Genomic DNA, 24777 nt, shown 5'->3' on the forward strand with positions numbered 1-24777 from the left:
GTTTGCGGATGAGGCGCAGATGAGGCGCAGATGAGGCGCAGTTCAGAGCAGCTGACAGCGGCCGAGTCCGCGGCGCCGACGTCGCTGCTTCTCCTCCTGCTGTGGGTGTTTGCGGATGATGCGCAGATGAGGCGCAGATGAGGCGCAGTTCAGAGCAGCTGACAGCGGCCGAGTCCGCGGCGCCGACGTCGCTGCTTCTCCTCCTGCTGCGGGTGTTTGCGGATGATGCGCAGATGAGGCGCAGATGAGGCGCAGTTCAGAGCAGCTGACAGCGGCCGAGTCCGCGGCGCCGACGTCGCTGCTTCTCCTCCTGCTGTGGGTGTTTGCGGATGATGCGCAGATGAGGCGCAGATGAGGCGCAGTTCAGAGCAGCTGACAGCGGCCGAGTCCGCGGCGCCGACGTCGCTGCTTCTCCTCCTGCTGCGGGTGTTTGCGGATGATGCGCAGATGAGGCGCAGATGAGGCGCAGATGAGGCGCAGTTCAGAGCAGCTGACAGCGGCCGAGTCCGCGGCGCCGACGTCGCTGCTTCTCCTCCTGCTGCGGGTGTTTGCGGATGATGCGCAGATGAGGCGCAGATGAGGCGCAGTTCAGAGCAGCTGACAGCGGCCGAGTCCGCGGCGCCGACGTCGCTGCTTCTCCTCCTGCTGCGGGTGTTTGCGGATGATGCGCAGATGAGGCGCAGATGAGGCGCAGTTCAGAGCAGCTGACAGCGGCCGAGTCCGCGGCGCCGACGTCGCTGCTTCTCCTCCTGCTGCGGGTGTTTGCGGATGATGCGCAGATGAGGCGCAGATGAGGTGCAGATGAGGCGCAGTTCAGAGCAGCTGACAGCGGCCGAGTCCGCGGCGCCGACGTCGCTGCTTCTCCTCCTGCTGCGGGTGTTTGCGGATGATGCGCACCAGCTGGAACATGTCACAATGTATGTATTGTCAGCAGGGTGACAGTGTTGCAGTGTTGCAGTGTTGCAGTGTTGCAGTGTTGCAGTGTTGCGAGCAGACCTCGTGGAAGGCGGCGTCGATGTTGAGCGGCGGCTCCTTGGCGCTGGTCTCAATGTACGGAGCCGCGAGCGCGCGCGCCAGCTCGCGGCCCGCCTCCTCGCTGACAGCGCGCGCGTGCACCAGGTCCACCTTGTTGGCAGCCACCAGCATCGGGTACGTCTCTCTGTACATCACACACACATCACATAACTGCTCAAATATGTGCGGATTGCAACACAATGTTTCATTACATTATTTGTAACTTGTATTTTGTTAAAAATTTGTCTAGAATAAGCCATTTTTCATGTTATTAGGTATCAAACGTACAAGCGACTAACTAAATTCGCCAAATAGCGACCACACCATTACCTACCTTTAATCAACAACAGATAAGAGGATGCACAGAAGAAAGGATAGGAAGGAAAAAACGACTAAAATAAGTCATCTAGCACACACACTCATCAGACTACCTTCTATTTGGTCATGGTATTTCACCGGGTGAACCTGCACATTCATGCTTCAGATGTTGCTGTGCTGGTGTCTACCACTGTTAAGTCACTAGAAAACTTGTGTATAAAATTAGGTAGAAAACATTCAGAATGCGACCTGTCCTTGACGCGCAGTATCTGCGTGTGGAAATGGCGGATGTTCTGGTAACTTTGTGCGTCTGTGACGGAGTACACGAGCAGGAAGCCGTCCCCCTTGCGCATGTACTGCTCCCGCATCGCACTGAACTCCTCCTGTCCCGCTGTGTCCAGCACTGGAAGAACACACACCACAAGATCAGAACACCCCCGACTCCCTCTGCACGGAATTAATTAGAATAAAAACTTAGTTAGTGTTTTTTCAAACTAAGTTCTATATTAAACTTCATCAAGATCCATCGCGCCAGTCCGGAGATACAATCAACATCCATCCATCCGTCACATTTATAATATTAGTAAGATAAAATCAAAAACATCTGCATCGTAAAACTAAACCATTAATACAGCATTGGTTTTGATGAGAACTAAAATTAATGGCTGAAAGACAGAAAACAATATAGATAAAAAATATCATCGGTTTACAATTCAATATTGCTTGTAACTTGAATATTCCTACAACCTATTTTGTCTGTACAAACAAACACGTCTACATAAAAACATACACGCAAAATACCACATACCCACCTTTCAGGCTGAGTAAATATAAATAAAGAATTATCAAAACATGTTTGTACCATCTAAGATGCACCACTGTCCATCCACTTCAGTGTGCTGTATGTAGGAGTCCTCAATGGTAGGATCATAGTCTGTCACAAACAACTTCTGGAAGAACTGGATGGTGATAGCACTCTTGCCCACACCACCATCTCCTACCACCACCAGCTTCACCTGCAAATGTAACATTGTCACACATGTAACATTGGAACATGTCACCACACAGTTCCAGTATTACTATGGTATGTTGCATTATTTTTAATAAAAACTGGCACCCAACAAGCATTGCAACACCATATTAATATTTAAAAAAAAATTAAATAGGAACACCATCATTACCTAGTGGTACTTAACACTTGTGGATTTATTTAAAGGTTTTTTATAACATAATTAAATTAGATACTGGTTGTAGCAGATATTATTATGTCAGACTAGGTGTCGCCCGCCACTCCGTCAGCACAGAATTTAAAAAAAACCCTAAAAAGTTTTTATGTTAACAACTGTTTAGTGATTATTCAAACCACAAACTTACTTTATAGATGATAACATATTAAGGTGGTAGAATGTGTGTTAAAGTTTTCTGTATTTATTCAATATATGTTACTATAATTCATCATTTCCCTGGCCTTTTCCCACTCACGTGGAGTTGGCACACAAGGTTGTAAAACCTTAAAGTTTTGGCTTTAGTTTTATATGTCTGGCCACCTGTCTGTTGCTAACCCTACTTGGGAGGAATTTATTAAAATTAAATATCATATAAAATAAATAATTCAAAATAAAGGAAAAATAAAAATAAGTAAGAAAACATTATAAATAGAAAAACTAAGTTCTTGTCGCTGTAGTTACTGATCCCGTATACTTCAGTGGTACTGTTATACTTTACCATGATTTTATAATTATGTAACAAAATCATTAAGATTTAGAAGTATTCAAGTCATAATTAAAATCATATTCAGTATCAATGAATATAGTTATTCATTTCATATTGACAATAGAGCTCTGTGTGCACTTTGAAAACAGACAACTAATTAACTTCTACATATGTTATCAAGTATGTACTTGAACAACAAGCAATATATATGTTATATCCATTTTAATAATTTTTCCTTAACAAATACACAACAACCAATATTGAAATACATTACAGACTATCTGGATTTTTATGTAAACAATTTTAATTATTTCTACTTATTTAATTAAAATATTTCAGATTAATTATGTTACATGTAATATACATTTATACATGTATTTGTTATAAAACAGGTAAAGTTTCTATTATCATGTAGGTCTATTTTTATCAATATTAAACAAACAATTAAAAAGTAAACAGCTTACTGTCGGGAGATTGTCGCTCGGGGGACCGGGGCGCGTCATTTTGTCTGCACAGCAATAATTCGGCACTTGGCTTCGAGCACTCGACGTTCATGGGATATTATCTGTAACAATCCCAAACGGACCTTTTGTATCTACAAACAAGCACAGTGCTACATCGTACGTCCTACGCACCACCTGTATCCATCAAGTAACTGTACCTCTGCATTACTTCCTAGTCTTGTAAACGGTGCTCAGTCGGACCAAACGACCGTTAACAGTCGCGATCGCGTTATTAATATTTCGGTGATTAATAAAACCAAACAGTGTATTCTACTTTAATTATCTTTTTACATTTTAATCTTTTTTTTAAAAGATACGAACAATTTCAGACATTTTTGCAATAATGACAGATGACAGCCGATGAAGGATATGACAGTGACAATTGTTTCGGATTTTCGTTATAAAAATTAATTATAAAAATTATAATTGTGATGTAAAGATTCTGTTTGGATTGGATACAAAAATTCAAGGTAGGATTGAATGCTATTTATTTATATAAGTTGCCCAGAAAAATAAACTCTTCGCCTTATTGCGAAAAACCTTCAGAATTAAGTTATTGTATTGCTGTAGATGTAAAAGATGTTGAAAGTGTTGCAATATCAATGGAGATTGTAGCACCCTCTTGACAATGTGTTTTTATATTTATGGTCAGACCTTACAAGTAAAACATTAAAAAACTAAAGTCATAAAAAGTGGTATTAAATGAGTTTTTATAGAATCTTATAAAGGTGTGTGAATGAAATTACCCACAAATTCTATAAGTCTTGAGTCCAATACCCGCCATGTATATTATATTACATTAATCTGACGTTCTTATGGTAAAGAACATCGCGATGTACACAGGTGGGCACAGTTAATCGAAAAGTTAACTTCGTTAATCGTTAATTCGTTAATTAAAAAATTAACTTCGTTAATCGTTAAAGCGTTAAATTCTCGAAAATTTAACGCAAGTTAAAGTTAATCGTTAACAGTTAACCATGCCAAAATTATACATACTAATTTCACACTTATGTGGCGACACTTTTTTAAAATAGTAATTTGACTATACACTTTAACACATTCACATTAGAATTATAGAAAAGTATGGATGCAGTATAGTATATTTCATTACCAGTGCGGAAAGCCTGACATTGCAATGAGTTTCGACAAATGTCTACCCGAGCCGTGGCGCAGCCGAAGGTGAGGGTTGACAGTTGGAACAAGTTGTAATGACAGGTTCGCACGTGTACTAAACAACTATTTTTTATACAGTTGTACAAAAATGAAGCAATTTAATAGAATAATAAAAACACAATAAACTCAACTAACTAAAATGTTTGGAAAATGGCGCCAACTGTAAAAGAATACAAACAGAGATTTTTTTGTTTTCTTCACCCATTCTGGGTAGGCAAAGAACTATGCCCGAACAGCCAAGTCTTCAGTAGATTATTTTTATTGATATGAAATGAAAATGAAATTTAATGAGATGAAATAAAATGAAACCTAACCTAATTCATTGAATCAAATCATTAAATCTGATATAGTAACAAATTAGAAACTTCTTTTTAGAAATATTTGCACGAAACATAAAAACTTCAATGATTTTTTTTTTGTAAAAACTTTGTGGTTGGTTCTTCTTTTTAACAGACATTATTTTGAGAGTTGGGAAAGAGAACGCACGAGTAAAAAAGTATTTTAATATAGTTGTTCAAAAAGTGGCGTATTGCAGGGACGAAGAGCGTTTGGAATGTGGGCTATTACATACTCTTGCTTTTATTTACTCGTAATGAAATATACTACATATTTCGAATCTTCTTTTGATTTTGCCCTGTAGGTCACGTCTTTCCCGGACGTTCTGATGCATCACACTTGCACGCGAACTTCAGATATATCAATTATCAACTCGTTCGTTCACCATTCGAGTCGCCGACAGTCGCCCAACAGAGCTGAACTTACGAGCGTGGCGGGGAACGTAATTTAAACAAAATGACAACACGTCTCCAAGTTCCTAATTTAACGATTAACGGACTTTTATTAACGGAAGTTGAGTTTAACGGAAGTTAACAAAAGCGTTAACACTTTTTGAAGTTAACTTAAAAGTTAATCCGTTAAGCAAAATGTTAACTTCGTTAATTAACGATTAACGGATTAACGAGTTAATGCCCAGCTCTGGCGATGTACATATATCTGCGAATAATTCAAAGATGTGAATAAAGTCGTACTGGGTGTTCGTCGTATGTTGAATAGACCTAATACCCCAGCACCAGGATTTAGAGCTACTAAAATTTAGATGTTACTTTTTCTACAGGTTATCACTTCATTCCCAACATAAGTTCTCAAGACATTTATAATAAAACATACGAAGGTACGTTTATTATAAAAAGAAAGTTTATTAAGTACTTAGTAGGTGTATGTCCTGTAAATATTGTTGGTAGTATCGAATTTCTGCTAACTTACTCTGAGTCGAATGCGTTGATTTGCTCATACTGCAGTATACCCCTGCGAATATCAAGCGACAATAAATATTACCACTTTCATTTAACAATGTTAACCGAAATACACAGCCAAAGAAAATCTGAATTCTTTTGCAAGTTAACTTGCGTCCGAAAAACAGAGTGATCACTCCCCACGGAATCGTTCGGCTTAATCGAGATAAACCAATTCTTGCCTCCTCCGGCCTTGACAGCAAATGGCCGATATTAATTGAATCCCTGAATTGAATTGTACTTAGGATGGGCTGTTGACACTGTGACATTACGAATAGAGATAAAATTAATAGAAAAATATTGGTATTCCCACATTTAATTTACGATACTGAAAAAAGTCTTACTGAAAACAATGTGAAGCATTTTAACCTTAATTATAAGGTTTTTTTATACATTTCAAATATAAATAACGTTCTCACTCACGTGTCTAAATATGAACTAATTAATCCTCAAACCTTATCTCAGAATATTTAAATTATAAAATGGCATGAGGTCAATGATCGAAAACATTATCGTACAGGCAATCGGCCACGCCTAAGCCCAGGTCCGCAGTGACCCAAATTTTTTACCCACTTTCAAACATGTTATAGGTTATAGCTACATGAAAAACCGTCCGTTTTGTTATTTCATTTGATTATTTCTAGAAACTCGTAGAATAAAATAGTTGCTTTGCCCTTTTAAAGTTTGAAAAGTACTTCACGCTCAGTTCTGTAGTTCAACCGATTCATGGTTTTGCTAGATCTAGTAGAACTTATGGTTGAGTCAGGTTCATTAACAGATTTGGTCACTTGACGTAATGACCTGAGTGATCGTGCGTGATGTATTTTATTAAAACGTAATTCGCACTACTGTGGATAAATTTGCCATGCAAGGACTTATCGGCTCGAGAAATACTAATTCTATGCATTATACGCTACTTTTATATTACGAAAGAACTGTAACATTTAAATAACAAAAACGATGAGTAAAATGAGAAAAAGAAACTTTAACTGTGAAAAGACAAAGTCACCAATTGTCTGTTTCCTTTTTCTTTTTCAAATATCTTTTTTAGTACGTGTAAAACACACAGCCTCGCTATGATGTGTAACCTCAACAAATCTTTTTAACATGCCATGCTATCTCTTCACTAGCACAAATCATTCGGCTTTCGTAGACACGTGTACTGCTTAGTACATATTTACGACGCCCTCCGGGGACAGGGTGGGTAGCAGGTGCTGATTTATTGGCTTCGCTTGCCTCACTGATCCGTTTATCGCCCCGAATGTACCAGATTGTATTTTTACCTACTGTTGGAACTACAGTATATAGTTTGTACGTACGCAATATTTACAAGCTTTAATACATTTTTTAAAATATTAAACTGCATTGCGCATTAAGATATATTAAGCAAGCATTTATTTAAATCTGTAACCGTATTAAAAACATGCTATTTCAAATTAAAATTATTCTGTAAATTAATAGTTTTTGTTTTATTTATCGCTTCATTATGAAGTGTTAGTCTTTTTTAACATTGTCATGGCAACGGACCCGACAAAATGGCTACCCCTCCGGGCTTCCCGCGCTTTCGGCGCTTTCCCGCCTTATCGATTTTGCACGTTCTGAAATGCGTTTTCAGTTTTCCTAAAATGTAAAAATTGTAAAATGTATTTTTAATACAATTTTCTTTTTAGATTGATTAAAATATAAGTAACAGCTTAATAATATTATTATAGACACGTTATAAAACATTTTGAAGATATGGAAATAAGTACTAAATATGACATCAGGTTTCTTCCCGTTGAGGTTCAATGAGGTGAGTTTCATCCTTTCGCAGCTGTCACATATTTAACATGAAAAACCACTATGTAAAACCGTAGAATATTTTGCGCCTGAATTCGCCATCAGAACTATTCAGTAATATTGTAACCTTCATTTATTACGGCTGTCAAATGTATTAATTAAAAATAAGCTCGTAAACATCGTGTAGAGGTGAATACGTAACAATAAACACACGCCTGCGTATTGCAGAAATCAGATTGTTTCTGAACGGACCCCGCCGAATGGCAAACCAACCCTCAGTAGCTCAGTCCCTTGCGCACCTCCGCTACAGGAGAGCTTTTCCTTGCGCAAAACAACCGCCGGTTCATTGCACTTTGTTACATTAATCCAACAAATTATTCGATTCAAATTTTAAACAAAAATTATTCCTACGATATGCGTATACTTTATTTTGGTATTTAATTAAATTGTCGCGAGTGTTTTTAAATGTTGATATTAAAAAGATGCTGAGTGGCCGGTAAGTAATACAGTCTTAGTTAAGTAATGATAACACTCGTGAGGTGCTTGAAAAAAGCTAAGTGCGTACATTAGGCGTACTGTGACTTAATTAATCGGAGTCTGGACTGCTGATTTCTGCCATTACTTGGTATTTTTATTAGTTATGTAGCAACTCTCTCATTTCTCGTAGTTTTATCCTTTGTTATGAAAAACATATGCCAAATAAGTGTATGTTTGTTGCTAGTTAATTTTTTGTACAACTTTTCATGACTTTATTTTATCATCTCTGTTATAATTAGATAAGGTTTTGTTACGTAACTGATAATTGAATTTCTCAAGATCTCTGGTAGAAAAATGTACGGAAGCTGTAGTCTGAAAATGAGATAAGTATTGAAAATATAGGGCAAGTGTCAATCGAGATTTTCGCAATGATTGCGGCAACTTCCTGCTTTGATTTCTAATTAGCGTACAACCAACGATGGCGACGGCCATAGATCTGAAGACGTGATCTTTTGACGTCGCGCAATAAGATTAAATCATAACAAAGAAGTCTGCCGATTTTTGCAGAATAGCTCTATCTAATTAATTGTTTGTTAAAATTTTCTTTGTGTTGTAAATTATTTCTCTATTTTATCTTAACAATCTTTAACTAATAATAGTCGTAAGTCGTTAACACATTTAAAGGAGTTTTATTCTTGGACTATTTAGTTTTTTACTTTTATCTGGTGTTTATTATTATTATTTTTTAATAGAAAAGTACTAGTGCTTTCACACTAGATACATAAATAGTCAACATATTTCCTTTTCTGCAAAGATGTGTTAAATCAATAGTGAGTGAGTGATCCTACCTTACATCCTCACATAGCAATGTTGAAAGAAGCACTACCTGCTCTCCAGTGGAAACAAGAACCATAGTTGCGTTGTATCGTACCAACAATTTTTCTATTTACAAAGGCTCATTCTGTGAACGAAAACATTTTTCATTTACTATTATTGCTTTCTCGTTTCTTGTTTGTGCCGAGAACTTTGTACTTAACTTGAAAGACAAGTCTTTTTAAATATAAATTAAAATCGTTTGTTAACGCAAGGCTTGAGAATTCCGCTCGTCGATTTCTTTAAAACAGTTTTAATATGTTTTCATCGAAAGAATAAAAATAAAAAACAAAGTATTTTTTTTTAGAAAAAGCAAACAAAAATCTAACGAAATATATTTTAAATGGAATTTATTAATGATGTACAAAACTTCCAATAATTAATTAGAAATTATATAAAGAGTTAACTACAGTTTAAGTAAAAGACAAGATATTGTTAACCTGTTGTTCATTGTTAACTACGCGTTGTGTAGTGGCTGTTAACCCCTCGATGTCCCGGCAGAGGGATGTTCACACCTCTACGCAAAGTGAACAAGACACAATGCCTGTGTTACACAACACTACCTTTTTTGACTCTTTAAAAACGTAACTCCCCACAGTTTTAAAGAGTTTCTTCACTGCCAAAAAAACAGCTACAAAAGCAATATGCTTTGTTACGTTAAAGACTGATAACAATTGTAACAAATAGATTACTGATAAATACTAGGTACTAATCCATTGGTTATCGCTACATAACGCATACTAATAGTTCATTACTAACTTAATTACACTAGTAGTTAATTAATAACAAACTGAGAATTATTTTGGCATGGACCAAGACCAAGTTTGCTTGTATATATATAACTATTGTATGTTATAATTTATCTTATTCATTGTTTAAATAATTTTTAAAACGGAAAAACATAATTGAGGTACCTACCCCTACCCGATGGTACAATGTTAACCTACAAAGAGTGTCGAGTGCTGCGCGCGGCCGCAGGCGATGTTCTAGCCCACAGACTACGCTTAGCTCTTACGTCTGCTGAACTGCTCTAAATGTGGAATACATTACCTTCGTCTGTTTTATTATTTTTTTTACTGCATTCACCGGAATATACTAAAGACGTTTGATTTTTTTTTTTATAGATATTGTATGTTAAAAATTATACATAAGTATTTTTTTATAACTATTCAATTTATTGTTTTAATTGCAATGTACTTGTAATGTATTATTTATTAAATTTAACATATATCTACTGTTTCGTCGTATAACAAACATTCCACAGTAAAAGTTTTTTGTTCAATAATTCAATTAGTGAGCGAATGTGAACTCTCGCAGGCAACTAACTTTGCAGTTTGCTAACAAAGTTTTAGTTAATTATCATCGTCTGGGTTTTAAGACGATCAATTCAGTGCTTGAAGCATTAAAAAACCTGCTACGAGGAACATTATAGTTTTGTCGAGGAAAGCAATAACACTTATTTATGGACTTTTAAGCGTTGGTTACAAAATCCTGTATCAGTCCGTTTAGTGGCGAAAATTATTTTTTATGAATACTAAACATCGCCCAACGCCAAGCCCTTGAAGCTATCTGTACCGCTTGTACCAGCTCTTACTTCGAAGTTCTACCCATGTCTGGCGAATACAATCGGAAAACTATTCTCTAACGTCTCTATTCTTCGAAGTTTTCTATTATTACAAATGCTCTATGTAATGAATTTGATCAGCTCTACGATTCGTGAACATGAGCCATTTAATTATTCTCGAACAAGCGGATAGACGTCGTTCATAGACGAACAGACTGGATGTTATTACATAACAGCGTCGATAGCGGACATGTGGGGGCTGCTCACCCTCTGATCCAGGCGGGTACCTCGCCGCGAGCAATAACTAACCTTACGTCTAAAGTATTAAGGCCTATTTTTCTTAGTTTCTAATTTGTAGTGTGTAAATAAAGTGAGTTGTGGCGAAACCACAGTTAAAATTTTGATGGCAATAATCTTTTCGAGTATTTGACATTTCTAAAAACTTTAATGATATAACTAGCTTGACATTCTCATGACTCTTCAATGAATGAATAACAACGTAAGCATATTTTGAATAACAAACATACTAATGATTAAACTCCTGTCTCAATGATTACACTCGGTGCTATGTTAAACTAATAGAATATTACTTTTGCACAACTATTTCACTTCGCTGGTATATCACTAAACTTTAAGCAAAGTTAAATTTCTACTAACAACTCGTAGAATAAAATATTAAATAAAAAGCGTCCCTTTCATCAGATTATATGTGAGCAGGCTACGTCCCCTTTGAAGTACATGAAAGAGAAATATTTTGGTAATGCCGACCCGACTGTGCTGATCATCGGATAAAAATAAACATTTCGTATACTTCGATCATATTATGTAACTTATCAACATACGTTATTGGGCTAATTTTTGTGGAATTAAAGTTGTTTTTGACCGTAACGAATGTGGAGTGAATGTTCTTATGAAATAACTAGGTAACTTCTAGATTTCTATTAAACGCCAGCCTAATAGAAATCTAGAAGTATTTAATTTCTTAAATTAAATATGATAAATTTGAAATATTATATTTTTTTAATAAGAGTAATAATGAAAGTGATTACGTCGAAATAAATCGTGTGTCAAATATACATTTTATCCAGCTTCAATAAGGGATGATGTTTTCAAATCGTCAATATGATTTTACATCTAAGAGATGTTGGCAAATGCAGCCTGTACCTACGTGGGGCATTGAAATCCAATTTGTCGGGCCCGTGTCGACGCCGGCTGGGGCTGGGCCCTTCCCCATGACGTGAATTTAAAATCGATGTAAATGTGACACGGTGTTGATGAGTGCGACTAGACAATGTGACAAATGACACAGCGGACTGCCGACAATGCACTGAATATTGTACAAGAAACTGATTTAAAAAAAAACGTAAAATTATGTTGCATGTGTATGTTCTTGATTTAAATTCTTAGCGACCTAGTATACCTTAGTAACCTTTGTGTAATAAAAGATCAATAAAAACTTTTTTTTTTTCATAGCAATATTTCAAGCTATGTAAGTATTGAAAATGTATCGCGTGCGGCATTTAGATGTCAAATGCACGTTACAATAAAACAAGCGTCACGCGAGCAACCGTACTCACGACGCGACGCGCGTGCTACACACAGGCACACAGCACACAATGCCAGTGTGCGCCGCGCCCGCGACCTGCCTTTTATGCGCTTCCGGCAAAGGGGAGAAATTTAAATCTTACTTTACATCTTTGTTACCAAACTGTTGAAGAATGTTATTCTTTGAAATACGATCGTAAGTGTATCAATTTACATGTATATCAAATTCATTAATGGCATAGTAAAGTGGTTACACAAATTAAAGAGGGTAAACAAATAACATAAAAAAATTATTATTAACCACAAAATTACATGATAGAGTAGCAATATAGCGCAACAAAGCACTCAGTACAGTCGAATTATACAGACGTTAGTAGTAAATTCTAGGTAGTATTGTATATAAAACCGACATGGGACCTTGAACATAGTTTCCCTCGTAGAGACCCTCAAATTGAGTGGATAAGATCCGTGCTCGTTACAAGGAACAAAGTATGCTGAGTTATGAAACTGCGAGAGAAAAAGTATACTTAAAGTGATTTTTGTACCACAACCACAATAATATACTCACCTACGTGAAAAGTACGAAGAAGTATTTACTAAGTGACAAAAAATTATCGAGACTATATAGTTTGAGATAATATAAAATGAAAAATATACATATGCATGATGATCATAATGAAAAATATCTAAATATCAGTATCAAGCTAAATTATTAATCTTTAAAGTTTCGATAACTACTATAATATGTATTAATAGTGGTAGGATACTCTCAGTACCTACGAAACCGTAGCACATTTTCAGAACAGTTTAAAAAAGCAACTTACAATTTAGCCAAATTTAAATAATTGCGTCCAGCAAAATTAAAACAACATCTCAATAATGTCACGGAGTAGAGGTGTTCTATTTACGTATACATCAAAGCTGTGCAGGGACCCTCAATTACGTCTACTGATGTGGCAACGGAGCTCGGCCCACACACCGAGCTAAACGCCGTCGACGAGATAAGCGATACCCCACCCCCTCCTCCAGCCTACGCCGTGCCCCCACCCGGCGCCCGCCGGCGGTGGCCGAGGGTGGCCACTGCACTCGTGAAACCTCTTTTATTCAACGTTAGACCTCATAGTGATTAAAATACATAGATTATGATGAATCGATGTACTAATGCTAGTAGTTTCTGCAAGAACTTTTAGTGGTAGGAAATACTAATTTGTAAACAGTTTTTAGATGCCTTTACTCAAATAATCTTAGGTTTTTTAATTTCTCTGTCAGCTATGGAGATTGGAAGCTTAAGTTAAATACCTAATTGTTTTTCTTTCGTTTTATTTTATCAACATACGACTAATGTACACATATTTCTTGTAATTGGTACTTATTGCGAAAGATTTCAAGAACTAAAATTAAATGCTCACAAAATTTTATGAAGTTGAATTAAAAAACTTGGTTGTAAACAGTCTCTCTAACTTTAACGGTTGCTCGTTACTCTTGAACAAATGAAGTCAAACAAAAAAGGTAAAAAAGCGTAGTCTGTTTTTTTTTGAGATCGGAAGCAGGGCGGGGGCGTTCGCTAGGCTGCCCCGCGCTGCGGCAGAGGGTGCACAAAGGGTTGCGAGTGGCGAGCGACGAGCGCCCTGCGGCCCGGACCTAGATAAATATTTGATGCAATACACATTGATACTTTGATCTCTTAGCTTTGGTAGCAAGAAAAAACGCAACCTGACGGAAAATAACAAGTTTGGAAATAAATCTTTTATAAAATTTGTGAAGAACATTCCAAAGTAATCCAGTGTTAAATAACATTTAAAAAGTACAAAATAATGGACTATTATTGATAACATGTAAAATTAAATAAGAAACAATTAAGTTTTCAAATGTAAAATCGTATCGTTCATATTATATTTAACAACGAGTACGTGGGTGACTCTGGTCTCTACGGCGTAGCGCGTAGCTACGAAGCGTTATAACTGTTTAATAACGTCGTGAATACGTACAAAAGCAAATGTATTTGGTTCAATTCAAAATATAATAAATTAAAATAACATAGCATTAATTGAAAACTTCTTTAGATATTCACAAAACCGATGTTTTATCTCGTATCGTCAATATTTACACGTTTAAACGACATTTCCCGACCTAGTGTCTGTATGAGGGAGGGTTGGAGATCTCAATGAGCAATACTTGTGGAGTAGCAGGCAGCGACTACGGGGCTCAAGGGAGGCTCGCATTTCATTTAACGTCCGCGTGACGCATGGGACACCGGCGGCGGTGGCTGGGACGTAGGGCCAGACTGCGAGGGGTCGCTGGGGCGTCATTTTGGTCGGAAATGCTCTCGAGTCCTTGAACCCTGTGATTATAGCTACAAGGGTGTGGAAACCGTTTTACAAAATTGCTGCCATTCTAAGATCAAGATCTTCTCGTCGATTAATATTATTAACAAACAATGTTCTATTTAGAACCGTTTTTTCTTGAGTCGCGAATTTAAAATATAGATCGAATGGTAATCAAGTTAAATTAAATTAATTAAAATTAATTTTCGGATCGATCTTAAGGATCGAATTTTGATTTCAGGGATTAGTGATTAATGTAATAAATAACCATGATATTCTCAGGTGAGATGTGGACGTGCGTGGAGAGCGCCGGGGGTGCGGGAAGCGCAGCGCCGTGCTCACGCGCCAAGCATTCGGCGACGCTGCTGGGCGGTCACCTGTACGTGTTGGGTGGCCGCGGCGCCGGCGGCTGTCTGCCGCTCAGGGATTTCTGGCGATACTCACTTGGTAACGCAGAAAAATATAGACTTGTAGTAAGCAATTCATGCACGCTCTCTAATCTATTCTAAAAACATAAATTACAGCATTAAGGAATATAGCATCGCGGGTCGGTGGCAAGCTGCCAGCCGCGCACCAGACGTGCCCAATCACTATTTATCTTCAACTAGACAAAGCGTTTAGAAACACAATACAGCAAACATTTTTATTAAGTATGTTTTATGCAGATTCAGTATCGAATAAAATTCGAAAGAAATTCGATGCGGCATAACGTATGACAATGTAACCACTAACAAAGTTTGGTCTTGTGTGTCAGCGCGGGGCGAGTGGGAGCGGCTGGAGCAGCGCGGGGAGCCGCCGCCTGCGCTGCAGGAGCATTCGGCCACCGCACATGGAGACAAATTGTACGTGTTCGGCGGCGAGCCCGGCTCCTCCTCCAGCGAGACGCCGCTCTGGATATACGACACGCAAGTACGATGCATACAGTAACGCAGTGCGATCGATAAGATTCTCAAAAACTTAGTTATAAGTCTGTTCCAAACACTGCCCTTACACTTAAGCGATAAGTGGTTACGGATGTCGATAGTATTGTATGAGTTGATTGCAGTTGTGCGTGTGGCGCAAGTTGCCGGGACGAGTGTCCTGCGGGGGCGGGGCGGGGCGGAGACGCGGCGCGCGGGCGGCTGTAGGCGTGTCCCCGAGCGCGCGTCGCGGACATTCGGCACACACGCTGGACGACTGCCTGCTACTCTACGGCGGCTACATGGACCTGCGCGGCTCCACCAACGAGCTCTGGGCCTTCCACTATGGTATCAAAACCACAAATTATTATGATTCTGTGAATGAATATTCATTTTTCGAAAGAAATTATTTAAATTGTTTTTCAGAGTCGGAGACGTGGCGTGAGGTGCGAGCGCTGCGCGCGGGCCCGGCGCGGCACCGGCACGCGGCCGCGCTACTGGCCGAGCGGTTGTATGTGCACGGCGGGCAGTGCGACCTGCGCGACTGCGCCGATCTTTGGCACTACGACATCCGTATGTAACAACACACTGTATCAATTCAAGAGTGTGTCACGACTGACGACTCGCCGTTGTACCAGAGTATCGCTGTACAGTGTCGCGCGTTTGGACGTGCGTACGCGCGGGGCGGGGACCGGCGCCGGGCGCGCGCAGCGGACACGTTGGCCTGCGTGCGGGCGCACACCTCTACATCTTCGGCGGCGAGGCGCGCGGACACCCAACCAACGAAATGTGGCGCTTCCATTTCGGTATCGGCTCTTTCATATATTTGTTTAATTGACGATCCCATTAGATATGTTATTATATCCCATTGTATATAATAATTTATCTTTTTTTAAGTTTGTAATACATGTACACGATTTTTAACATTTGAACGTTCGACAGCTACAGAGACCTGGGAGCGGATGAACCAAAGTGTAAAGTGGCCATCGGCGCGCGTGGACAGTCGCGCGCTGCTGGTGGGCGGAGGCTGCGCGGGCGGCGGGAGTACCGCGGAAGGCGTGCGGGCGGGAGCGGCGCGGGCGAGCGTGCGCGCGCGCTCGGACCCGCCCGGCGGCTTCCTGCGCGAGATCTCGAAGCTGTCCTCGTTCCACCTGCGTCGCGCCGCGCGCTGCTCGTACAGCGTTCTGGCGGCCGTCGACCAGGACTCCACCGAGAGCCTCTCGCGCTCCGAGCGGCCCGCGCTGGCCAAGTCGCGCTCGGCCTACGTCATCGACGGCGGCGAGAGCCCGCGCGCCGGCGACCTGCCCGACTCCCGCCGCGCGGACCTGGCGCGCGAACCCATCTCCGTGCCCGACTTCGCCGACATGATCCTGCCGACGCCCGTCCTCTCGCCCGTCGAGGCGGCCAAACTCGTCTACCTAGACTCCGAGGACGAGGAGGACATCAAAAGGGACACTTCGCGGAACGGTCACGCCGAGGAAGCGAAAACGCCGAAAACTAAAGTGATCAGCATTCCGAAGTCCGCGTCGGTGAGGTTCATCAAGGGCGCGACGGGCGCGAGCGAGGACGAGGCGGATCTGTCGACGTCGGACTACGCGAGCGCCGAGAAGGTGAACAGGATATCGGGACCGTCGTCGCTGGGCTTCAGCAACCCGCATTACCTGGGGCCGGACGTGAGGAACCTGGGGGTGGCGATGACGCCGGACTCGGGCGTGGGGCAGGGCGACATCGAGCTGCAGGACCTGGGGGTGCGGCGCGGAGGCGGGGCGGGGGGTGGGGCGCGGGGCGGGGACACGCAGCTGCACCTGCTGCTGGTGGGCGGCAAGGAGTCGCCGCACCTCGCGCTGCTGCAGAGCCCGCTCTCCATGTGGACCTACCGGCTGCTGTAGCCGGCGCCTCGCCTTCAGCGAGCTGACCTCCGTTTAGAGGAACTAGAGATCGTTCCGCGTCCATGATCTCTTTAGTAATCTGCCAGTGATAAGAAAGTAGCGTCTTAAAGATTAGATGTAAATAAGGAAACATACAGGCAAACACGATCGCTGATGAATCGTCGAGTGACGAAAGACTAGGACGATTAGATGTGAGCAAAGTTAATCCAGAACAAAATAAGAAACAAGACGAACAATTCATCTCATTCGTCTGTTTTAAACAGATAACAAATGTGACAGAAGCCATTCTAGTTGTCTGCGTGTACATTTCCTTTCTTGGAAGATTTCGGCTATAAGTAACGTCCAAAATTATAAAAATGATGTAGATATAAGAAGACTCCATCAGGTACCGGTACCGTGCCAACATTTCGAGTATTGTAGGATAGTTTTTTAATGTATTTGTTTTATTTTTCATGTTACAATATTTTTTATGTTTCTACAACTGTTGCTATTTATATTGTTTCAGAAGTGCAATATATGTCCGTTCGTCTAACGATATACATACTCAAAAAACCTACAAGATGTCTCCAATTTTATTTAAAAAACAATATAAAATCTGCAGTTCTTCTTGTGTTCAGGATGTCTATGGGTGTCGAAGATCACCTAAGTGTATCCGCCGTAAAAAATATATATTGTCTATTCTTTGTACTTTAAAATCTACATTAAGTGGGCCTACTGTTGGTCTAGCTAATGTTTGTGACAATCGCTTTCGTATCATCATCGTCAATTAAATATGGCGAAATTAATATGACATTTTTGGAGTACTTTACGTCCATACTGCACAAATTTTAATACAAATTTTGTCGATGGCCAAAACTATGGTGATTATTACAAATATTCGTGCACGCTAAACGTTTCTGAGTGCGTCAGTAAATAAGTTTGGAGACAGCTTGCGCGTTAGTGTCAGCTAAGACTGAGTAGCGTAGAATAGCGTTAGTTTTGTACGTGTTACATTTTGTTTTTGTCTCGATGTTTGTGTTATTTATACTGCAGATGTTATTTGTCACTTATCTTCCATATTGTTGTCTCAATTTTGTCAACTACAATGATAGGGATGACGTCTGATGACAAGTTCACCACTTTATGTCTCCGCTCAGGATATGTGCAGTATATTTTTTTTAATTAATAATTTCTGACCTGGATACTAGTCCTTTTGGCCGGATATATGCAGGAGCCTTTAGTATTGCCAGTTATATTAAAATGCGTAGGCCGATTTTTTAACATATTTTAATTTTGTATCTGGTAACTTTGTCAAGTTGAAACTTTTAATTACAATCAGTATTGGGAATAGTATTTTACAAATATTAAATATGGTGATATTATAATGCAATAACAAATCTACGAAGCGCATAATTTAAATTTTATTAAACGTAGTTACGTATCAATATAGACTTTTATTTTCGACTAGCTAAAAACTTTATAAGTAGGCTATGTGTTCTTCCAGACTATGTTCTATATCTGTTCCAAATATCATTCATCCATCTAAACTTTTGTATTTATTATAGTGGGATTTCAAAAGGTAACACACAAGTGTTACATGTGATATATATATTTATAAAAAAAGTCGTGTTAGTTACACTATTTATAATTCAAGATCGGTCGAACTGATTTAGCTGAAAATTGATGGGAGGTAGCTTAGAACTAGGAGACGGACATAGGAACTTTTTATCATGTATGCATTTTTTTTTATTCCGCGCGGACGGAGTCGCGGGTAAAAGCTAGTACTTTAAAAAGAAACAATTCTTGCACAAATGTTGTCAAATTGCTAACAATCTGACGGGAAAAATAAAACCTCAAGAAATCTAAAATGTTTTATTCATATTTATAAATAAAATTTGTCAACTTAAATAATATGTAAACTTACACTATTATGATTAATTTTAATTTTTATATTTGTATTAAAAATTAAAATTAATCAGGAAAAATCCAATTAAAAAACACTAATTTTTACGTTAATTACATAAAAATACAAATGGTAGAGATCCAGATATCAGATGTACCTAAAGTATTTGTCATTACTGTGAAATTACACTGTCTAAATACTTGTATGACAACATATTGTCTGTTTTTCTCAATGAGAATGATTAGTGTTTTTTAAAAAGTGTTACGACAATGGAAGCCTCCACTTATTGTGTGTGTGTGAGTTAGGAGGTGAGGTAGGAGGTGAGTTAGGAGGTGTAGGAGGCGGAGTTTTTGAACTCAACTCCGAAGAGCGCCTTGCAGGCCGCCTGCGCCGCAGAACGACGCGCCTCCTTCTTGTTGGATGCTGGAAATAATACATTTCAATCATTATCTAGAATGTATGTATGTATGTATGTATCGAGGAGTGGAGATGGAGCTGACCCTTGCCGATGTATGTGGCGCCGTCGACGTCGAGGGCGAAGGTGTAGATCATGTTCTGAGGTCTGTCTCCCTGCGCCGGCAGCTCGCGGTACTCCAGCGCGGGCCTCATGTACGTGAGCAGCATGCAGGGGTGCATGGCGCCCGCGTCCGCCGGCAGGGTCTTCGGCTTCTTGGAGCCGCGGGGAGTTCGCGTCCCTGCAGACTCCACCTCCAGGGCGAACTCACATTCCGACAGTTGCTGAAAGATACCGACAAAATTAGATTCCAAAGAAGTAACCCAGGTGTGGAAGAAGGGGGAGATCACTGACCGCTGAAGTGGGGGGCTTCAGCTGCGGCACCTTGTGTCCCTCCACCTCCCACTCGCAGAACAGTTTGTGCAGAGCGAAGGACGCCAGCTGGATCATCGGCAGCGGCTCCTCCTCCGTCTCCTCGCCGATGCTGGTGGCGGCACCGCCTGCACCTGACACTGCAGATACAATCAAAACATACAGATATTTGTTTTTATTCACACTCTGTTGTGTGAAATGATGATCAAAGACATACCTTCATTGGTGATGGCCTTGCTCATCTTCTTGATGATGAGGTCGCGTATTGCCTGCTCCGCCGCCGCATTGCGCGCCATCAGCTTGTTCTCACCTCAAATGTTACACATTGTCAGTATAATAACATGTTACCACTTAGTTAATTTCAATATTCTTGTAGTCAAATGCTATTTCGGAGTCGTTTAATGATTATTATTTAAACAGTACATAACGAAGTGGAAGTATAACTTACCAAATCCCTTGTAGTTGTTCCCCTCGAGTGTGAGGTTGGCGCGGTACGAGTGCGGCTTCATGTACTGGTTGGGGCTCATCACTGTCTCCACTTTGAAATTCTGCAACAAGACCAGCGACCACACACTTTGGAACTACTTCTGCATTTTATCAATTAATATCAAAATACGTAAGTCGGCAGTCGACTTTGAACTTTGATCTGGTCTTGAAGAGCCAAGAAAAGGACGGCTAAATTGCTCTTCATCTGATCTCTGAACCGTCTATTTCAACACCCTTGGTATTATATTTTACACAGGGTGAGTGTGGGAGGTGCGTGAAAAGGTTACAACCACTTATTCTCCAATAATACAAAAAATCCCCCTTGTATTTGTATTATACTGAAATAAGTGAGGATATGGATGTGTATGCGTGTTTGTGTGTGTGGGGGGGGGGCATGTACTGACGGAGGCGAGCTGGTCCTTTGGCAGCATCTCGTTGAGCACCATGAGTGCGTTTTTGGGCGAGAGCAGACGGCGCAGCGTCTCGTTCTGCCGCCGCCGCCGCTCCTTGTTGCTGATCTTCTTCACTGCACATGAATACAACAACTTAATACAATGTTATACAAACATATCCAATCGTTAAACTTATCTGATGATCTGTGGAACCACTTTAACAAACATTGTTTTATTTCTTTAAGGAATTTAACACAGCGGAAACATATATATGAGAGCATAATTTGTTGTTGATTTGTTTGTGTAAAGCAATATGTTTTGCAGGTATTTGGTGAGTTGGAACTCATTTTTCAACCCATACCTCCAGCTAATTTAGACTTCATCCAGGGCGGGCGAGTTGTGTCAGTATTGTCAGTGGACATGTTGATGTCTTCTTCTTTCTTCATTTCTTCATCCTCGTCCTGTCAAACGATCATCTTTTACTGGAACTAGCTGACAAACAACTTTAAATTCTTTGAAAGATTTCTACAAGCTTGTTATGTTAACATAAGTATCTGTCTACAACATACCTGGAAGTTATTTTGTGCGGGTTTTTCCACTTTGGGTTCCTCGACCTCATGGGTCCGCTGCAGAAAATGCTATTTTTAATATACGCAAGTAAACAAAATAACATGATGTGTATACAATTTCTTCAAAGTTCCACACGCATTATAAACGTAAAAAGTTTATCTTATTGCAAAAATCTTCTTTTTAAATACATACCACTAGAGAAAACCATCACCCACATCAAAACATAACCAGCACATTAGGTGTTCAACTTTATGTAAATGCGAAATTTAATTCTCTAAGTGGATATGTAGTGACAAATCAAATGATCAATGTGAGTATGTACTCACGCTGGGTTCGAACGGGGTGGAGCGCCGCTGGTGGTCCTGGTTGTCGGACGGCCACGCGCCCTGGACGCAGCAGCAACCGTCAGCGGGCATTGTAGCCTCGACAGCAATGCCCCTGCCCCCCTTTACCTCTCATACATCACACACACACAAACACACACATAAACTTTTACCAAATTATCACTACTACAAATATCTTTTTGTAACCCAAACAAACTCTGTAATTATTAACTTTATGATGAACAATCTTTTGCTAGCTTAGCAGTATACCAAGATATATAAAGAAGAGAGAATGATCTGTGAAAATTAGTGAACGATCAATTTTTAGGCATGTTTCAAGTTGCAGGCAACGTTTACATGTTTGTGACACTGAATTTAAAATTGCTACATTTATTATTGGTAACAAAAGATCAAGACACATACGTCAACAAGCACACAAGAGGGCAGCTGGCATTTACTATCAACCTCTATGTTCCTAACATGTGACCACCCAGTGAAGTTGCACCAAACATCATTACCAACCACTTGCACATAATCAAACCATATAAAGAGTTACATCTCTTAGAAGACAACTAAGAGATGTAACTCTTTTCATCAGTTATGTCAATGTCATATGTAAGTGGTTATCTACATTCCAGTACAACATCAGACGGCAGTTACATTCTAGGAGTGTAGAGTAGGTTACTATACTTAGTCTAGAGAAATCTATATGTACACAAAACCTATGTCTCATGTACATAACGCATTCTCATCCTTGGCTATGCTCTGAGAGGCGCAAACCCATTATGTACATATATACCAAATTTTTCTTTTCATATAACATTATCATAGAGATTGACAAGCATTCGTTGATGCATAAATCTTCTATGATATTGCATTTATATGATCTGAGCTCAGTCAGAGATTAGCTGGTGACTTTGTGATGCCAGCGCCAAGGTCTGATGCTGAGGGCTGCGCTGTGATAAACATATTTATCATCAAATGTTTTGTAAATGCTCATGTACATAAAGATAAATTATCATTGTTACATAGTAACTTCATTACAAAAAATCTATATAAGTAGATATGATGTTGAGAGATAGATAGATAGAGATATAGTTTTTTTTATAAATTAATATCATAAATTATTGATCAGCAATGAAAATTAACTAGTTATAGGCAACTGACGGCTGAACCTAACAATTGGTCTCTCAAATCATATTTGACTGTATATGCATTTTTTAACCATTCAGAATTTCAACAATCTAAGGATTGCAATTATCTAAGGGTGCTAATGATCTTAGTTACAATTCTATAACTAGTTAACACCTGTAGCATACCTCCAATGCAAATTACAAATAGCAGTACCCCTGGATAAATTACGCTGTGATCAAGTGTAGATTGAACAATTTGAGTCGAGGAACAAGACATTGGAAAAAAAATCTATAAAATCGATTTCCATTGTATGCAAAAATGTAGTTACAATTTTATTTTTATTGTCTGCCACAAACAGGTGTGGTAGTAAAGTGTGGCTGGCGTCAGAGATCAACGGTACCGCAAAAGGAAAGAGATAGATTTATAAAAAATTTAGAACAAGGAGTTTAGCTAATGTTTCTCTAATGACAATGAATAGCGAAATTACCGCAAGTCCCTTGTTACGGAGGTTTGCTACCGGGGCAAGGAACAATATTTATTAGGTTCAGCCCAAAGAAGTTATATAAAATATTCTAATTATATTTATTGACTAAAACATGTGCAAGTAAACTGGGCATCCTAATGGTTATTAATATGAAGCAATCTAAGTAAAATATAGCTAAATTTTAATTTTGCTCAATATTTATGTTGTGTATACTGGAACTAAGAACAAATTTGGGTTGTAGCAAAATTACATTTACAAATTGTTGGCAGGTCAGCAATAACGAAATAAATGTCGCTCACCTCGCCAGCGGAATTTGCCGGGACAAAATGCCCCGGCGTGTTGTAGCGCCCATGGTTGCGGTTGTTGTCTACAAAAACGATTCACTGTATTAAACAAACGAAACTAGTCCCATAGGTTACCACACAATGCACCATTATACCTAAATACTAAGGAATTACTTGTAAGTAATTCCTCTAAATATTAAAAATGGCCAAACACTGGTATTTGACAAAATCAATAATTACGAAAGTCTGTTGTACCGATTCAAACAATTACCACTGATATCGTAAGTTTAAGTATCTAAAAAGATATTTATAAATACCTTATGTGCACAAATAGTTAAGAAAACGATCAAAATTACCAAAAAATAAACATGAAACTTACATTTGTTAAACATTTGTTTATAATATTATATGCAAACGCGTAATATTCAATGCGACTGTTTGTATTCAAACCTAAATTGTATAATTTACGTTACGTTACGTTAATTACTGTAATAGTTCACAAGTTCAACATCATCTATTAATTTTATTATATGAACAGCACCGACGCAGTGCAGTGCCTGCGCCTGTCAAATTTTTACAATTTGAGGTCAAAGAGTATGTAACTACTTCGTAGTAGTTTGAGCTCACAGATTACAAATAATATGTAGCAAGCAAGATTGACGTTGAGTTTATTCCTAAAAAAAAAATAAAAAAATGCAAAATAGGCAAAATAGGTTACTTTACTGACGTGAGGTTGTCAATATTACCATTCTAAACTAGATAAGGCAAAGAGTTTTTATGTATTTGTTAAAATCGTATGAAAATGAAAATTAAAAAACTCAAAACTTTTAATGTTTTTTTTGTTTCCCTCCTGTAACATAAAGCTACCTTTGTTATTCCTCTCTTTAAAATACGAATCAATGATTATGTTTTAAATAGTCTCAACGGATGCGGAAGACGCATACTGTTTAATGGAAAGGCATTGGGGATGGCTTATATCCAGCAGAGAGTAGACAAAGGCTGATGATGATAAGTCTGAACATACCACTATAAA

At 39.3% G+C, this 24777-nt stretch overlaps 3 protein-coding genes across 6 annotated transcripts; 1 reads left to right on the forward strand and 2 right to left on the reverse strand.

The window, feature by feature from the left end:
- Positions 1-443: 443 nt before the first annotated feature.
- On the reverse strand, positions 444-3915 carry LOC106710401 (ras-related protein M-Ras). The gene is made up of 6 exons (XM_014502442.2): positions 3707-3915; positions 3510-3610; positions 2195-2348; positions 1582-1735; positions 997-1159; positions 444-900 (listed from the first exon to the last, which is right to left on the reverse strand). Exons 2-6 carry the CDS (start codon positions 3546-3548, stop codon positions 814-816), a joined length of 597 nt encoding a protein of 198 aa, XP_014357928.1. The 5' UTR covers positions 3549-3610; positions 3707-3915; the 3' UTR covers positions 444-813.
- A 76-nt stretch (positions 3916-3991) lies between these two features.
- LOC106710400 lies at positions 3992-18656 on the forward strand. Of its 2 annotated transcripts, none has more exons than XM_014502440.2 (7): positions 3992-4018; positions 14858-15022; positions 15330-15484; positions 15621-15822; positions 15901-16047; positions 16128-16280; positions 16417-18656. In XM_014502440.2, exons 2-7 carry the CDS (start codon positions 14863-14865, stop codon positions 17361-17363), a joined length of 1764 nt encoding a protein of 587 aa, XP_014357926.2. In that variant the 5' UTR covers positions 3992-4018; positions 14858-14862; the 3' UTR covers positions 17364-18656. The 2 variants fall into 2 exon arrangements, with proteins under 2 accessions (XP_014357926.2, XP_014357927.2); XM_014502441.2 differs by lacking the exon at positions 3992-4018 and adding an exon at positions 8260-8288.
- Positions 18657-19416: 760 nt separating this feature from the next.
- LOC106710409 (double-stranded RNA-specific editase B2) lies at positions 19417-24215 on the reverse strand. Of its 3 annotated transcripts, XM_014502452.2 has the most exons (11): positions 24124-24215; positions 23760-23827; positions 21846-21905; positions 21519-21575; positions 21311-21410; positions 20962-21083; positions 20520-20619; positions 20289-20381; positions 20054-20211; positions 19746-19983; positions 19418-19668 (listed from the first exon to the last, which is right to left on the reverse strand). In XM_014502452.2, exons 1-11 carry the CDS (start codon positions 24134-24136, stop codon positions 19571-19573), a joined length of 1107 nt encoding a protein of 368 aa, XP_014357938.2. In that variant the 5' UTR covers positions 24137-24215; the 3' UTR covers positions 19418-19570. The 3 variants fall into 3 exon arrangements, with proteins under 3 accessions (XP_014357940.2, XP_014357939.2, XP_014357938.2); XM_014502454.2 differs by lacking the exon at positions 21846-21905 and having other exon boundaries at positions 19417-19668; XM_014502453.2 differs by lacking the exon at positions 24124-24215 and having other exon boundaries at positions 19417-19668; positions 21846-22798.
- Between the last annotated feature and the right edge of the window lie 562 nt (positions 24216-24777).

Source organism: Papilio machaon, chromosome 13 (assembly GCF_912999745.1).
Source record: "Papilio machaon chromosome 13, ilPapMach1.1, whole genome shotgun sequence".
Classification (NCBI taxonomy): domain Eukaryota; kingdom Metazoa; phylum Arthropoda; class Insecta; order Lepidoptera; family Papilionidae; genus Papilio; species Papilio machaon.